Consider the following 18,342-nt stretch of genomic DNA (forward strand, 5'->3'; position numbering starts at 1 on the left):
TTTTTTTTAATTTGAGAGAGGAATAAAAAAACAATAAAACATGCAATAAAATTACTATTTCAAAAGAGAAAGGCTTTTCATTTTTAACATTTTTAACATTGTGAGAAATTATCATAAATTCAGTGAAAAGAATATTCTAAGAATTTATCATAATAAATAATAACAATGGTAAAAAAAACAAAAAACAAAAACTGATGGCAAGTCGCCACAGACACATGTCCGCAAGCAGGAATTGAAAACGTAGATAGTGGAGAAAATGCATGTTCTTAATTGTTGTAGCTGAATGCTTGTAGAGTCTGAGACCCACGTTTCTAAATCGGAACTTGAAATTCTTTAGCTTCTGATTCTTCTCCGATTAATCTCTTTGGTCAGCCACCGCCTCCCACCGTCACTCAAAAACATCATAAGGGTATTGCCCTGTTCCTTTCTTTGTCAGGATATCACACAAAAGTTCACATCTTTTTCTATTTTGTTTTTGTTTTATGTTTCATATGCTGGTTCTTTTTTTATTCAGATCTGGTGTTGTTTTTTCTTTTCCTGAATGCATTCCTCATTGAGGGACAATGTTGTTTGGTTTTGTCTCCTAGTTGGAATTATAGGGAATCTCTTACTTTTTTGTTGCTGTTAGCTTTGTAATTTGTGTTCTTCTCGTGCATAATTGCTAGATTATGTTGCTTTCTTGATGAAGCTGTGTTGTATTAATTGTACATTTGAAACCGACACAAGTTTTGAGCTGTATACAGTGATGATGCGAAAATTGATTTGCGGGATGTTGTCCAAATACGGTTTTTGATTTGTCTAAATTTCTGTTTCCTTTTTGTTTATATAAAAGCAATGTTTATCTGTGTTTACCTAATGTATTTCAAGTCAGGAAGATTTGGGATCTAGAAGTAGCATATCTGTGTTCTTTTTCTTTACCTAATGTATTTTATATCAGATCTGGAAGGGAGGTGGAATGAATTAATGGATAAATATTTCGTTCGTGATATTGTGTTTGATCGGAATTTGGGTATTATGTGTTAGAATTAATTAATTAATTCTATTAGTGACTCTTTTGAAGCCTAATTGTGATTTAATAAAATCTAAAGATTTATTGGTTATTATTATGGGAAGTGATAATAAAATAAAATAAAGATAAGATAAAATAAAAACTAACTTGATGGACGTTGGTTTATAAAAGAGATTGGGATTTTGTCTCTGGCCATAAGATTCTTTTCACAGTAATCCATTAAGAACGTGTGAGAAGAGTAAAGAAAAGCAAAGAGATAGATTGAGTAACTGTGGTTGAAGAGCACACAGGATTACAAATTGAAGACATATTCACAGGATCTCTCATGGATCAAGGTTAATGCTCTATTATGTTTTATCCGGTGAGAATCATAAATCTTAAAATCTTAAAGATTCTTAATTAGTTTTACATTATGGGCTAACAAATTCCCACCTAGAGTATTATAGGATACCCGTTGAAAGATTTAGGTGCCTGGTTCTTCCCTTCAATAGTTAGTCTCTGAATTTTTGGGTTACTTATCAGGATCCGAGAATCAAACTGTTGTATTCCAGTTGAAGTTGAAATATTAGGAAAAGCGTGCAACTAATTTTGTATGGTATCAGGTCGGAGAGTGGGGGGGAATGCTAGATTCACTGTAATTTTCAGGTTGTTTTACTTTAGGATTTCGGGAATGATGCTCATGTGTCTAGAATAACTTGAATTGAATGTTAATATGCATCTGCTATATTTGAACTTGTGAGACTGCACATTCTGTCATTTGTTCATTTCAATACTGACTAAAATCGGAAAACAAAGCAGGTACAGGGTGAATTGCCTTGTTTAAAAATTGTTACATGCCATTGATGACTCAGAAAGGTTCACTTTCTGCATTATCGTAAAAGACCATTACTATGTGTAGTGCACAACTTGTATAACATATGACGCAGAGGTGTTTTCGGTTTCCTTGATAATACTCCAAATTATCATAATCTTCAGCCAATTGATGCCACATTATAGAAGAGATATAATGTGGAACCAATCAGACAAAATGAGGTTTGGGGCAAGATAAGTTTGGAGTGTTGGTGCAAATTTAAAGCAATGGGTGAAGAAAACTACTGTTGCAGGAAGTTATTTATGAATGTTGTACAAATTTTGTGAAATTTACAGTTCATCCTATTTTTTCCATTTTTACTTTACCTTGTTTTAATTTTTTTTTCTTTTTCCTGTTTTATTAGTGTTGTACAACAAACACAAATTACACTTTGCCAATTGTTTTCCTTTGAAAGTTGTTTTGTCATTATGCAGCAACAGTGACACATGAGCACCAGTTCTTTTCAAACCTTGTGACATGAAAGTTGCAATAACTGTAAGGAAGCTTGGAGGTACCTCTAATCTTTTGAAGGAAACAAGTATTAATATTTACCGTATAATTATTGCGGGGAATAGTCATTTAATTTGGATATGATGGAGTTCTGTGCTGAAAGTTCCCATTCAAATGGGAAACAAACTTTGAAGCATTCTAAACCTGCAGATGAAGTGAAAAGATCCAGTGAAAAGTCTCACAGAAGTTCTCATTCCAATGGAAAGCAAAATTTGAAGCAAACATCGAATTTTGTTAATCATGGTGAGCTTGTCATTGTAATGTTCATAATCTAGTAAGTAAATTTTCATTTTCCTTTAGCATTGTTTGTTCATCTATTCTGCTCTAGTTTACCACTGAAAAGTATTAAACTATCCAGTCATCCCATATAGCTTGTTGGTAGCTGCTAGTTACAAGGATGGTATGTAATAATTTTGTTTATCAGCTGAAATAACATAACTTGAGGAATATGGAAGGAGATTGATCCATGAAATATCTTTCCGATCTATATATACGAGGACTCCAAATATGTAATCAGATAAAACAAGCTTCAAATACCTTTCTCACCTAGAAAGAATTAAAGAAACAAATAATGAAATAGTACTAGCTTTATCATAATTTTTCAGTTTTTTTTTTAATTTATTTAACTCTTCAAATCATTATTATATATACTTTTCTATTTTCTGTTCACCTTTTAATTTTTCTGCTGTAACTTAAAGCCTAATATGGATTGATATATATATATATCTGCAGCTGCAATTGCTTGGCATGAGGATAGAAGAAAATGGGTTGGTGATAGGTCTCAACATCCACCAAGAATAGCTAAAGATCAAATTATTAGGTATAACTAAAGCCAACTTCCCTTTTTTCATTCACAGAATGATCAATCATTGTTATTAGAGTATAGTTATAATGAAAGTTTTGGAAGGTGTTTTATCTTACTTTTTGCATGAAAAAAAACAAGAAATGAAATAATAATGCTTTAGGAGGTTTTTTTTCATACACATTTTTCTAGTTTCTTATATATAATTTGCAATTTTATTTAAAGGCTAGAGTTTCTTCATTCATTCTTAAGACACAGGAAATCACTATTCTCTTCCTTGTCTTTTTTTATACCCGTTCCATGGGTGAATCCTATTCCTCACCTGATAAACCGTCCTTGCCAATGAATTAAATGTCCTGTTTCTGCCATAAGAAGAACTCATCTAAGCTGATGCCCTTTTTCTGATCTTACACTATAATAATTCATTTGCATTTTCCCTAATTCATAAATAACCAAAAAATGACACGTGTAATTAAGTTTTAAATATTTTTCTGGCACATGTAATGATTTTTAAATTACTAAATTGGATGTAAACATCAAAGTGGGTTGAAGTTGACTTATATGAGCATCACCCATTATTAGAATGTCATAACTAGCTGTTACTAATTCTGAAACAAATATCCATGACTAGAGTTTCTAAAAATAAAAAAAAATTATGATGATTTTTTGGGATAGGTTTTACTACAATAATCATTAAGACATTCCATTCACAATTTTACGTGATTTTTTACTTTAGTTTACATAATTTAATCTGAAATGTAGCTTTTGTTTTTACATGCCTGAAATGCTGTTCAGTGGTTAACAATTAAAATGCATCTGATGTAGGAATAGCTGACAGTATATAGGGCAACTCATGAAAGAAATGAAAATACTTATTACTTGATATTGAAATAAATTTAAGACTATTATGGAATTTTTTTTGTATATCTCGCTCATAAAGATTGAATTGATGAAATATACAACCTTTCTATAAACTTTCAGAATCATGAAAATACAATCTAATTATTCATATATATAGATCACATTTGATTATATATTTATTAACAATTTCTGTAATCTAATTACAGCAATTTTCAAACCAATTGGTAACAAAACTTAGATTTATCTGCGGACATTGTCCCTAAAACTACAACCTCTCCTTAAAGGAAATCAAATAAAAAATACTAACAAAGTTGTAAGGCATAATTTCATTTATGCTCTTTGATAAAGGGAGGATTGAAGAAAAGAAGCATGATATTAAGACTTAAACACCAAAGGAGGGTTCAACTGCAAACACACTTGTCTATTAATTGGGAGAATCTCAAGAGTTAAATATCAGTCCAAATAGTTGATTACACTCAAACCCAGTATTTGGCTAGGTTTTTTAGTAATTCATTCATATAGCATTCCATGCCTTCTATAGCTAGTACTACAACGAGAAACATGCATGCAGAAATTGGTAGTCAGATTCCACCTGAGTTATACCAAGAAGGTGGTTTTATTTGCCAAGTTGCATCAGACTTAAATACCGGTGGTTAGATTGCTCGAAGGGAACCATTAAAAAGAATTAAAATTGTAAACTGAGAATCCACATGAAATCTGAAATTATTGAATTTGAAGGTTTTCTTATGCTTTCTTTTGTCTACAAATATATATTTTTCATATAAATCCTCTTCAATACATGATGTTAGGGATGTTTAGTCCTATAATAGGGACAATGTACACCGAAAAATCTGTGTTTTATTACCAATTGCTTTGTAAAATCCCTAAACGTGCACTTCAATAGTTTTGCCCATTCCTTTGACTTAGCTTCATAAACAACTCTAATAGTTTTGAACATCTTTATGTCAGCTGGTCAACGTCTTATGAAGAGTTGCTTTCAACTAACGAACCTTTTGCGGAGCCAATTCCCTTACCTGTAAGATTCCTTTACCTGAAATTATCTAATCTAATGCATAAAAAATGTATGTGCTCAAATGGATCTCACAATGTAAAAGTCTATTTATGGCAAGCTTGATCTATAATGTTAACAATCAAGTTAACGCTCTCTTGCCAGTGTTTTGATTGTTGAGTCACAAAGAACTTCAATTTCTCCAAGTATCTCTTAGGCACAGGTCTCAACTAGAGTCTTAAATTTAAGAGTTAGGGCTTCGTAAAATTTCTCATCGAAACTGCTGATATGATATCGTGAGGGGTATGAATTTAAGACTTGTAAAATGCAAGGTGTAAAAAGTTGAAATGCAAAAGAACATAAAAGTGCAAATCTTATAAGATTTTATCATTGGAACAAAAGCTGTAAGATTGTTTTAAAAATGTAGTATGTAGAGATCCACTTAAGGTAAAATAAGATCTCAGGAGAAGGTTTAATAAGACTGTTGTGTTGGATATGCTCTTGCTTTTTCTTAACCAATTTACACCTGCATCAGTAATTTTATCTCAATACTTGTTCATTCATTTTGTAGCTTTACCAGCTATTACATTTTATAGTAATTCATTTGGAGCTAAAAGGACTTGTTGCATAATATTCCTTCCATGTAATGAAACAAAATTGATGGATTGGTGGTGACTTATGCAGGAGATGGTAGATTTCTTAGTCGATATTTGGCATGATGATGAAGGCTTCTTTGATTAGATTGTTGGAAGTTTTAGTTAAATGTCCAATGAAACAAGAACTGTGTAAAGCCTCTAATATGCAATGACTTCCATTGCTCTTGTAGGTGTCCGCGTGCAGTGATCATGATCGTAGAGGGAGACCATCTATGTTTTCCACGTTAACCTCAGCATCTAATCCTTTTATATGTAGAAATGGTTAATGGTTATTATTATTTTGCATCATTTATCTAATGACAAATTTCATTATATATGCACACACCCACCATAATAAATATATTATTTGTATCTCCTGATCCATCAGCAAATAGACAAGTTCAAATCCATGTATTAAATAGATGGTTTGATCAATGCTACTTTTTCATTTCTAAATTCAAATCGTGCCACAGTTGTGTTTTATTGTGACTTCCGGTGACAGATCTAGGATTTCTTTTGGTGGAATAATTAATTTTTTGTGGAAGCAAAAAAATAATATCTAAACTTTTGTAAAATACATAATGTTATGATTAGAAAGATTATATATATATATATATATATATATATATATATATATATATATATATATATATATATATATATATGTGTGTGTGTGTGTGTGCAATTTGAAAATTGTAATTGTTTATTGTAGTAGCATCATAAAATTAATACCAAGTCATTCTTACATTTACATTTTATAACATTTTACAATTATTTTAGGAAAAAATTATCAAAGCAATATTACATTTTTTATTGGAGAAAACAAAATTGTTAAATATATACATTTTGTGAGGATCATTACTCACAATTAGAGAGGATAACTAGGCGGGATGAGTATGAATTTATCTTTTTCATATTCATTCTCCAAATAATATTTACACGATTCATCCACAGCCGGAGTAAGTGTCTTAGATAAAGATTATTCTTCACTACGTTTCATAGCTGTCACATGAAGTTTGGCTTTTGTGATGCAGATCGGACAGGTTGTATTGATACCCATAGATCCATTTCGGGCCAATGTTTTCTTCTTGGTTCATTTCTTATTTCTTGGCGGAGCAAAAAGTAAAGTGCAGTCTTGAAATCTTCATGCGTACTTTATCTGAAACTACTTATGAATTACAGTGGATTGTTTATTTATTCTAAGACTTGCACGTGGAATGTTCATGATAATCAAAGCGTTCCGGTGTTTCATGAATGTACGGAACACCTTGATATAACTCTCATTTAGTTCAAGAGAAGTCACAAGTTGGATTGATGCGGCTGCTACCAACCAGATAGCATATTTCTTTACAAAGGCCTTCTCTCCAAAACCTTTCTATGAGGTACCGACTAAGTTTGGATCACTTGGCAATTTATATAGAAGTTATAATATCGGTCTGGGTGGGCGGACCGATCTATCGGCCCGCGAAAAAAAAGTATGGAACGGATATTAAGTGTCTTGGTCAATAGAAGTTTATAGTTTGTTTGGGTTGATCTTTATCTGTCAAAAAAATATAGGACAAATTAGAATATTGAGTCTGTTGGTTCATAAAAGTCCAATCTATCTGTGTGGATAGACTTACTGACCAACATAAAATAAAATTACATTTTGTGTATGTTAATTATTTTTCTTCTGAACTTCTGCATGAATGTTTTAAATTTTTAAAAACAACAAATATTATATATTTTTTAATATGTTAAAATTTGAATAATATATCGTGTATGTCAGAGTACGAATATGAATATGATAAACATGTTGAATTATCAATTTATCATCAACTTTTTAATATTTTTGTTTAATTTTGTAAACTTATTAAAAAATTTCAATACGTTGAACATTAAAAACTTTATCATATAATTTTTTTGTTAAAAAAAGTATAGGCAAACTGGTTTACAAATTCACATTTATACAAAACTGGTTAAAAATGCGAGACGAGCCGAACCGGACCATCCTGATCCACGTTACCACCCTGATTTTACATGATACATGTACGTTGGATTAAGTGTATCTAACAATATTATTCTCCACTATATGTCACAACTTCACATGAGGAGTTTGTTACACGGTTATTAAAACCAGCCACTTTACTTGTTTGTCTGTTTCTTTGCTTTTTTTTTTTCTTGTATAAAACAAAGACTCAAATAAATATTAAATAATTATAAAAAATAATTAAATAGTTGGTTTTAAAACAAGATAAAAAATAAAATTATTATAATATTTTTTAGATTAATTAATAAATTAGACGTTTTAATAATTTAAAAAACAATACATTTATATTTCTAGTGTTACTTTATTAATCCGCTCCCATTGCTGTTTTCCAATACATTTATTTAAAAAGTGTTAACAATACATTCTGAACACAATTTTTATTATCAAACACAAACCAATTCGCTTTAAAACTAATTTTAGTAAAACACAAAGCTATGGATAAATTCAGGTATTTTATTTTTCTAGAGCTGTCAAAATAAGTTGAAACCCGCGAGCCAACCCAGCTCACCACAGGTTTGGGTTAGGTTGGGTTAAATTTTTTTTACAAATTTCAATAAAAGTTGATTTTTGACCCGGCTCATTTAGAACCCGGCTCATCCGGGTTGAACCCATGGTGAGTCGGGTTGGCTCACCAATCCGCAGATAAAAGGGTCACACAAGTGTTTTATTTTTTTTATTAAGTTGAGCTTTACATTTGGGTCATGTTAAGTTATTTTTTTATCCAACACATAAATAATTTGTATTTTTTTTATTTTGGTTTGTATTTGGATTGTATTAAAATTTATTTAGATTTTAATTAGAATTACAATTAAGTTTTGACTGAAAAAAAAATAAAAAAAATAATTTTTTTTTAATTAAGTGAACCCTTGAGCTAACCCGTTTAACTCACCAACCCGTGGTGAGCCGGGTCGGGTTCGATTTTTTTGACTCGTTAAAAAGTGAACCAAATTGGATTGTCTCACTAAATCATCAACCCGTGGTAGGTTGAACAGAATCGGGCCGGGTTACCCATTTTGACATCTCTATATTTTTCCATCTAAACTTGAAAACCATTTTACTACTTTCACAACAAGGAAGATCTGATTAGAATAGCAGATTGTATCAGTATAAAAAATCACTGTTGTGGGAGTAAAGTAATAAACTATGAACCTTTGCTATTTATAACAAATAATAAAAACAATTAATTTTCATAACTGCTTTTTTAGTATGTATTTTTACTATTTTAATCCTAGCTATCTTTAATCTTACTAATTATTTTTACTTACATTAACTGTTTTATTATTATAGTAAAAATATATCCACATGTTTGAAGAGTATCTACACTATAATTACTCCGTTAACTCCAAATAAATGGTGCACATTCCATTGCTGAAGAGAGAAAATTTCTCAAATTGCAGTGCCATGACAATGATTAAGTTACGCCATCAGCAAATATAAGTTACGTCAATATCGGCATTGACTTAACTTAAACGAAGACAATTAGTAAGGTAAAGCACGATTAGATATTAATCAAACAAAAATGCATTAAATTAAAACGATTGCTTTGAAGTTCCATACACGATAGAAAGAAGTTATATTATTTAACCTTTCAAACCATCCGGAATAGCAGGTGACGTTTTCAACTAAAACATAATAAAAAATTTCTGTTCATAAATTTACTTTGAAGTTATGAATAAGAGATAATGTAATACGTTTTTATTCAAGACATTTTCTAATATGTTCTTTTTATCATTCATCAAATTTTTTAAAAGCTATAAAACTATGAACAGACAGATTAGATGGGAAATGAAACATGTGAAAATTTTATAGTTTTTAAAGCTAATAATAAAATATGCGTTGAAAAAAAAAAGTTATTAATATTTTTTATTTATCTTATTATAAGTCCAATAAAATAGTTGATAATTCAATTGATGAATGCATGTAACAAAAAAAAAACAGTGATTTATGTAATAGTTAAACAATTTTTTTTATTAAACTTAATTTAATTTTAAAACAAAAATGAAGTAGAAATAAAAAAAAAAATATAACTTGCTCAAGATTTCTATCAATGGAAGTGAATTTATTCATATATTATTTAAACATGATGTAGCATTGGAAACATCACTTAAATTAATAGTCAGCACCGACCTATTGAATTAACAGTACGTATTGTTTATATGATTTATATTTATATTTATCCATAACATTATAAAGATATACTTTTTTATTTTAAAATAATTAAATAATTTTAAAAAACTTATACATATTTTTTTAATATTACTTTTATATAGTTATATATATATATATATTAATATTTTTTTTACATGTTTTGATTAATTTCTCATAAAAATAATAAAATTATACAATTTTAATGTAGTGGAAAGATAAGATGCATGTGGAGTTTGGCACGTTTAAAGAAAGGTGGTTGTAAAGTATGGTTGTATGATCCCACGTGTCATTCAAAACGAAACTTTCATAGCACGCAAGCACTTTCTATTACAATCCTGAATTTGGGTTTGGCAGAACAAAGTGTGGGAAAGAAAATGGGAGACTGTAACCGCTGCTTCTTCACGCTGTGCCCTCTTCTCCTTCTCCTAACCCTTCCTTCTCTCTCCGGCGCGGATCTCGTATTTGATTTTTCTTCTAAGATCAGAGACCTTAACCTTTCCCCTTCACAAGATGTCAACATCGTTCGCGACCCTAATTTTCACGCCAACAAACTCGTCGAGAAACCGCTCAGATTCCCAAACTTGTTGCCTCCACTGTCTGGCGTTTCACTCGACAATTTGACTCATTCCGCTGGTTACTATCCTATTGCCCATTCTCATGCAGCCAGGTTTGTTTGTTTGTTTTTTTTTTAATTGATCGAATGTATGTGTTTTCATTGTACATTACGTTGATGTTGAGTTAAATGGTGAAATCCCAGCTTTATTGTTGATAGTATCATTTGTTGTTTAACCTTATGTTTCTTTTCAGGTAAAAAACAAGAAAAACATTAAGTTTGGCTAAACGACTTATTTAATATATGCGATAAACGCTTATGTTATATAGGTTGGCTTTAGCCTGTGGAGAAAACTTAATTCATTTTAAATTCTGGAGTTTTTAATTCTTTTCGTGTAAGTTCTAATTAATTTTCTAAGCTACTCTGGAGAGCTTATTAAATTAATTTTGGAACATAATTATAAACTATTTTTTAGAGCACTTTATATTAGGATGAATAGGGGAAAAGAAAATGGTTGAGTTAAATAATTTTTATTCCTTTGTGTCGGTGAAATATGATTGTTGAGGGGTAAATGCTGCAAATCCTTGGTATGCATTTGTTATTTATTTTTGGGTTTGGGTTGAATGGCGCAGGATGTTCTACTTTTTCTTTGAATCACGGAACAGCAAGAAGGATCCTGTTGTGATTTGGTTGACTGGGGGGCCTGGCTGTAGCAGTGAATTGGCTTTGTTTTATGAAAATGGCCCTTTTAAGATTGCTAACAATATGTCCCTTTTGTGGAATGATTATGGTTGGGACAAGGTAATCCTCATATCATTTGTTGCCTTTCAACTGCGCCTTTTTTATGTTCCTATGATTATCTTGTGTGAGGTCTTGATAAATTGCCTGGTGACCTTTCAGGTGTCCAATCTTCTCTATGTTGACCAACCAACTGGAACTGGCTTTAGTTACAGTACGGACAATCGTGACATTCGTCACGATGAAGAAGGTGTGAGCAATGACTTGTATGACTTTTTACAGGTACTTGTGTTCGCTCAAAATACTCGTTATACAGCATTAATGCAGTGTCTTCTTATTTGGTTTCCTGACTTGTATTTATTTTTCTTTTCTGGAACAGAAGCTGTATCTCCTATCTTTTTATTCTCTAACATTTCTTAATGGCTCTTCATAGAAGACCAAAACTAAGCAATGTATCGTTACCTTGGATTTTGATTTAAACACCTTTCTAAACTAAGCATTGTCTTGTCTTAGCAAAGTTTTCTGTTTACCTTACAGGCCTTCTTTGCTGAACATCCTGAGTATGCAGAGAATGACTTTTTCATTACCGGTGAATCTTATGCTGGACATTATATTCCAGCTTTTGCAGCTCGAGTCCATAGGGGAAACAAAGCTAAAGAAGGAATTCATATAAACCTAAAGGTCTGTTACATTGATATGTGAGCTATTCTTTCTTAACTTTTTGATATATGCTGAAAGGTGAGTAGACTTGCTTGGCTAACTGGAAGTGGTTAAACAGGGATTTGCCATTGGTAATGGGCTTACTGATCCTGCGATTCAGTATAAAGCGTACGCAGATTATGCACTGGACATGGGCATAATTCAGAAGACTGACTATGATCGCATCAACAAATTGATGGTCCCAGCCTGCGAATTGGCAATAAAACTATGTGGTAATTCACATGTGATTTTGTTCCATGCTCTGCTTTCAGTGGATTTTGTGTTTCTTATAATTTGTAATTTAGAAGCTAAGGCTATAATTGAATTAAAAAGAGAGCAATGCCATAAGTATTCATGTATTTATTTATTTTAATGAATGCTGAGTTCTAAATGTGAATCTGAACTCAAGTTGCTTTATTAATATATCAAGCTTAGCTTTGGTCTTTGGTGAATTTAAGTTGATTTCAAAAGTAATTATTGAGGAAACTACATTTGCCTTTTTGAAGTATATCTTTCTATTGTAACAAACTAATAATATGCAATAGCATGCATTGGTAAAATGTGATTTATATGAATAATTACATAAATTAGTACCTAGCAAATGTTTATCGTCCTTTATAGTTGCTAAAGACTTCCATAAATTAGTTATATAAAATTGTGCTTTAGAATTGTGTTGTCCACAACTTATCCTACAATAATTTAAACTGGATAATCATATCATTTTTAGAAGTATGTAATAACTATCTTGACAGTAAATGCATATTACTTTTTTCCAATCTCACCTAGTGGGATAAGGGCTTTGTTGTTGTTTGTTTAAGGTGCATACTACTTTTTTATTATGAATTATTGGAAGGAAGTTCTCCAATCATATTTAGAGTTTTACTATGATAGTATGCAATGGATTTAATGGGAGACCAACAGCCACAGTACTTATGTCACTTTATGTAAGTTTTGTCCTTGTATGAAATACTTTTAAAATTTAACATATAATAATATTTTAGTGGATTTTAACTTTCAGCAATCATGTGGTATTTAAGCAAGTTTTTTGATCCTGATCTTTGAACCAAGAATTAACTGGTTCTCACTTGCTTAAAAAAATCCTTTCAGGCACTGATGGAACAATTGCGTGCACGGCTTCATATTTTGTTTGTAATACGATATTCAATTCCATCCTGTCACATGCTGCTGACGATATCAATGTGGGTAAAAAAGTTGCTTCCTCTTCTGTACAGTTTAGATGTTTGTAGAGTTTACTTGTTTGCGGAATATAATTAACTGTACTGAACTATGTGGGAACCCATTAAGCATGAAGCATGGTCAAAATACAGGCATTTTTTGTTGATAGAGATTCTGATTACTTTCTCAGCGGAGTATATTTTGGACCAGAAATTTTAAGCTTTTTATTCTGCTTGTTAGCTTGCAGATTTTCATGTATTGACATTTATGGAGATTGTGCCAAGTCTTGAAAACACGGCATATTCAAAATTTTGACCAGCTACTGTATTCTTGTGTTGTAGTATTATGACATCAGGAAGAAGTGTGAGGGGAGCCTCTGCTATGATTTTTCGAACTTGGAAAAATTCTTACAGCTAGAATCTGTTCGGGAGGCACTAGGAGTTGGAGATATTGCTTTTGTGTCTTGTAGTTCCACAGTTTATCAGGCTATGCTGGTGGATTGGATGAGGAATCTTGAAGTAGGTATTCCTGCCCTTCTTGAGGATGGAATCAATATGCTTGTGTACGCTGGGGAATATGATCTCATCTGCAACTGGCTTGGTAAGTGCTTATGCCTTTAAAATTTCACACATTAGACTTCAGTGCAATGTGCAATGTTCTTTTTCCTTGTGGTATGAATTCAATGATTAGGTAATTCAAAATGGGTTCACGCCATGGAGTGGTCAGGCCAGAAAGAATTCGTGTCCTCACTCGAAGTTCCTTTCAAAGTTGACGACTCTGAAGCTGGACTATTGAAGACCTATGGACCATTAAGTTTCCTAAAGGTATGTATCTCTCTTCCCCCTCCACACACAAACATGGTAGATGTGTATGATTGTACCACAAAGCAAATACAAACTTGTCCTTGCTTCTTTGATGTGTGTTGTACTTCATTTACCTACAAACTTCCCTGTGGCTTGGTAAAATGATTACTCACTTTGATATTTTGTCGGTGAAAAAAAATGCAGGTTCATGATGCTGGTCACATGGTACCGATGGATCAGCCAAAGGCTGCTTTGGAAATGCTGAAGAGGTGGACTCAGGGAACACTTTCAGAATCTGGAGATGATGTGAAGAAATTGATTGCAGAGATGTAATCACTTATGTTGTAGTTAGTTCTACAAAAGGATACAAAAATATGATGCAATAAAGAGGGAAATTAACCAGCATTTGTTTTCCACCAAACTGAACTCATTTCCTTACAAGGACAGTGAGTGAATCAAGGCTGTGCGATGTAAGCGAAGAACTACCCAAAGAATTTAGTAAAATGTTGAGATGTAAATGGTTTACACTTTAAACTTCATATCGTGGGATTTTCATTGCTTTACATATTGTTGAGTGGCACACGGATCCGATCCTTGCAAAATTTTCATTTCTTTTATATGATGAATTATTAAATATAAAATAAAGAAAAGGCTAAGATTTCATCCAGTTTTGAGAAACTGTGAATCTAGCTCACAAACATCCATCGGAAATTAAAAAAAAAAATTAAATTCAATGCTTGAATAATATAAATTTACTTTCATTTTATAAAAGTTTTCGTGCTATATATAATTTACACGAATTTTAATTATTTGTTCAAATAAGGAAATATGGGAATATATTTAAATTGAATAATTAATTGAGAGAAATTAGTATCAATTTGAATTATAAATCTATTTAGCTTAGTTGATTAATACATTTAGTTTAAATTACTATTCACTGATTAGAATATGCTAAATATATTAAAGTTAGTATAACAGTGAGATGAGTTATTCATTATAATAGATAATAGATTAATTAAAAGAAAATCAAACATGAAGAGAAAGAGATATTCTTTTAATTATTCTTGGAATAAATTTATTATTTATAACTAATATATTAAATTCAATTTAATAAAAATTAAATTAAATTATTGTAATCATAAATTAACTTCAATATATCAATAATTTCTTATCACTGTGTGTATATATATATATTTGTTATCATCAGCCGTCTGTGTGGAAGAGTGATAGTGGAAGAAGTTGGAAAGTAGTGAGGAAAAATCATGTCATCTGCTACTTCCATTGGATTATCAGCAAATTCGTGGTTGCGCTGTCACCTACCAACACCCCCTTCGTGTTTTCCAGTTTCAGTGTCTTATTCTTCTTCTTCTTCGAACTCTTCTAACTTCTGCCATTATATTCGAAGAGCATCCTCTGAAGGTAAAATTTACAATCTTATCACTGTCTTCTCTTCATACCCATTTGGGGCATCGTGCATTTCTTCAAATCAACTTCAATCATGTCAACACTCCTACCCACAAGTGGTGTTAATTTTTTGTTTTTTCTTTCTATATCGCCAAGTATAGATTTGGACTTCGAGCTTCTGAGCTTCCTTATGTAACTTCTATATTGAAAAAAAAAAAAGCTTTTATTCAGGGGGCGCTGCGAACTACAATTCTTTATATAATATTTTTCCATAGTGCAGGACTTCCTAATGAGGTTGTTGAAGACTCGAAATTCGTTCCTTTGAATGCAGAGGATCCTATATATGGTCCACCTGTAAGTCATGGTTAGTTTTGAATAACATGTTTTCCATCACTTATTATAACTATTCACATCACCGCCACCATAAAATAATTTTCAACATACACACTCATACAAAATGCCTATTGACTAACTTTTCATGGAAATCAAAAGTTGTTATCTTCTAGTGCCTCTGATAGGCCTTGATTTCCTATTTATTTAGCTTGGAAAATTTGAATCAAGTGAGTTTTGTGGATGCTCTTTTCATTCTATCTTGACTTGGGTCAGAACTTAGTAATCTGGCTCTGACTTTACATGTAGTCAAACCCAAGTTTCTTTTGTTTTGCAGGCCTTATTGTTGTTGGGCTTTGAAGCAGATGAAGCTTTGAAGGTGATCTTACCATCACCCATGTAGTAAGATATACTAGTCTTAGTAAAGAATAATGTGGTAGTTTCATGTCTTGAAAGATTTACAATGCCTTCTGTTTCTTTTACTTTCTATGTCTTTACTTAAATGGCCATTCGTGTACTTGAATTTCTAATCAGCCTTTGGTCTGGTTATTGTTTGTGCTTTCAATTTGATGATCCAAAATATCATCGATGAGTACCTTTTATTGATATTGTTGCCACTATTGAAAATCCTCTACATACCTTGTAATGTATCATTAATTTATCAACTGTCAGTAAATTACTATAGTAACATAACCAAGCTGCTTACGATGATTATGCAGTCATATTTTGCTTTAGATATATTAGCATTAAATTGCCTTGGCCATGTTTTCTTTCCAAATATGTCATTTAATAGTATAATGTCCATTCTGATGTTGAGCAGATCCAACAGCTTTTAAAAGAGTTAGATGGTGAATTCCTGAAGGTAACATCTCATTTCTTCTCTTTCATGGCCATTTTATTTGAAAACCAAAATCAATGGAGTAATTATCCTGTAAGAAATCTACTCTCTCACACAGATCATTGCTTCAACATTATATATTTCCAAGAAAACAACATTATGATGGAAAAGTTACTATGATGTTGATAGAGTAAATAACATAGCACAATCAATTAAAGATGCATTAGATAAACTAAGAAAATGAATACCAATATTTACCCATAAACGACGGGCGAGATAGTGCATAAGGTTCCCAGTTAGAGTATGGAGAAGGTAGATTTTAGAAGACGTATCAGCACAAGTGGATAGGCTATTTCGAGGAACCTCTTACCATTTGGTTAAGGCTTAGCCTCTGGGTTTTTTCACAATGCTAACTAAAATTTGAAGGTTATGTAACAATTTTAATTTCCGTAGTTATCTCAAAAAGAATTGAAAAAAATAAATAGGGAATATAATGAATTGCATTGCAGGTCATCTATTGCACAGAAGACATGATTACAAGTTCACTTTGGGAGGCAATGCATACAACACAACAGAGTTTGGAGGAGATCAAGGTATAAATATTTATGTATTACTTTCGTCTAACATCTTTTTCTGTGCACTCCTGGAGAATTTGAACTCAAAGTGAAAATGAATAACAGAAGAAAAAGTTTTTCCTTTGTCATTGGTGCCTACCATTTCACACAAATTCATCATGCATTTCGCAGTTTCTCATGTAGACTTTATTGTATCAAAACTAGAGAACTCACACCACCTCTAATTTTATGAGCATAAGAATCCTGAACCTTGCAGCACTATATAAGTTAATAAACATGCTTCTAATGCACTAAGGACTTTCATTTCACATGGACAAAAATACTTCCTTTTACTGAAGGATTACGGTGGCACATATTGATATTTCATTCGGTCATGGCAATCCTTAACTTATGAATTACATTCAAATCTCGGCATGTTCTTTATTTTGTACCCTGCAGATAGCCAAGCCACTTCCCCGGATATGTTTCTTGTCTGGTTTAAGCGGAGAGGAGATGATGATGTTCATAGATTCTTTTCCCGAAACCGGTAACCAACTTATGATCACATTTTCAATTGTTCCTTAGGGTCTGCTGAAGACGAAGTCTTTCTTTCTGAACATTCTTGGCACATTTCAGACGTTCACTATGGTTTTGGAGTTTTTGTTATGCAGGACTAAAACCAGCTGCATTTGCTGCACTTGTTCCCAACAGTGCTAATAAACCCCTACAGGAATTGATAGAAGAAGTAAGGGGAGACCATGAGATGTTGGTATGTATTTGTTTCCAGAACCATTCTTTATCATTTCCAATGAGCTTATGATCAATCGGAAACTATATTTTATGACTGCAGACTGGAGAAGAGTTATGAACATCTGAATTCCCACTGAATCCAGGGGAGTAATTGGAAAAGCGACCTGATTTGATGAATCTACACTAATAAATCTGAATCAAGTCAGGATTTTAAGTGTAGAAAACTTGTTATTGTTTCCAACTGCTTTACATAGTACTTAATTGGATATTCTGTGTTAGTAACTTATTGAAAATATGGATGGAATCTTATTCTTTGGTAAATATGTACTGAAAGTTGAGCCTAAGGCAGAACAAAATTTTAAGCAATGTTTGGATGACGTTTGACAAATAAGATGTTGAAAATGTATATTAGTCATGTTAAGAGAATATTCTGAACTAATTACATGTTTCTCATCCACAAAATTATTCATATTTGAACCAACGACTTCTTGAATCTAAATTAAATTTCAAAACACAACATAGGGAAATTCTTCCTGCACTTCCATGTTCTCCATGCACCCTTCAGAATTTAGGCATTGGTGGGTGTTTGTTTTATTGTGTCGTGACCAATCAGAGTCTGAGCTTGTAATGTTTATTGGTGGTTG

The 18,342-nt window shown here is 31.9% G+C and overlaps 3 protein-coding genes across 7 annotated transcripts; all 3 read left to right on the top strand.

Annotated features, from left to right (window-relative positions):
* Window positions 1-185: 185 nt before the first annotated feature.
* Window positions 186-6,132, top strand: LOC114189735. Of its 5 annotated transcripts, XM_028078403.1 has the most exons (7): window positions 186-409; window positions 2,294-2,370; window positions 2,520-2,612; window positions 3,102-3,189; window positions 5,002-5,068; window positions 5,726-5,731; window positions 5,868-6,132. In XM_028078403.1, exons 2-7 carry the CDS (start codon window positions 2,337-2,339, stop codon window positions 5,961-5,963), a joined length of 384 nt encoding a protein of 127 aa, XP_027934204.1. In that variant the 5' UTR covers window positions 186-409; window positions 2,294-2,336; the 3' UTR covers window positions 5,964-6,132. The 5 variants fall into 5 exon arrangements, with proteins under 5 accessions (XP_027934204.1, XP_027934202.1, XP_027934205.1 ...); XM_028078401.1 differs by having other exon boundaries at window positions 2,294-2,612; XM_028078404.1 differs by lacking the exon at window positions 5,726-5,731.
* A 4,049-nt stretch (window positions 6,133-10,181) lies between these two features.
* On the top strand, window positions 10,182-14,387 carry LOC114192073 (serine carboxypeptidase-like). Its single transcript, XM_028081647.1, has 9 exons — window positions 10,182-10,520; window positions 11,039-11,207; window positions 11,307-11,426; window positions 11,682-11,825; window positions 11,923-12,076; window positions 12,951-13,042; window positions 13,361-13,619; window positions 13,710-13,843; window positions 14,027-14,387. The coding sequence occupies exons 1-9, from the start codon at window positions 10,228-10,230 to the stop codon at window positions 14,153-14,155; spliced, it is 1,494 nt and encodes a 497-aa protein (XP_027937448.1). The 5' UTR covers window positions 10,182-10,227; the 3' UTR covers window positions 14,156-14,387.
* A 634-nt stretch (window positions 14,388-15,021) lies between these two features.
* On the top strand, window positions 15,022-18,104 carry LOC114190383. The gene is made up of 8 exons (XM_028079237.1): window positions 15,022-15,241; window positions 15,507-15,580; window positions 15,894-15,935; window positions 16,377-16,418; window positions 16,904-16,987; window positions 17,408-17,495; window positions 17,620-17,717; window positions 17,799-18,104. The coding sequence occupies exons 1-8, from the start codon at window positions 15,085-15,087 to the stop codon at window positions 17,814-17,816; spliced, it is 603 nt and encodes a 200-aa protein (XP_027935038.1). The 5' UTR covers window positions 15,022-15,084; the 3' UTR covers window positions 17,817-18,104.
* The last annotated feature ends 238 nt before the right edge of the window (window positions 18,105-18,342 follow it).

Source organism: Vigna unguiculata, chromosome 7, assembly GCF_004118075.2.
Source record: "Vigna unguiculata cultivar IT97K-499-35 chromosome 7, ASM411807v1, whole genome shotgun sequence".
NCBI classification, from domain to species: Eukaryota; Viridiplantae; Streptophyta; class Magnoliopsida; order Fabales; family Fabaceae; genus Vigna; species Vigna unguiculata.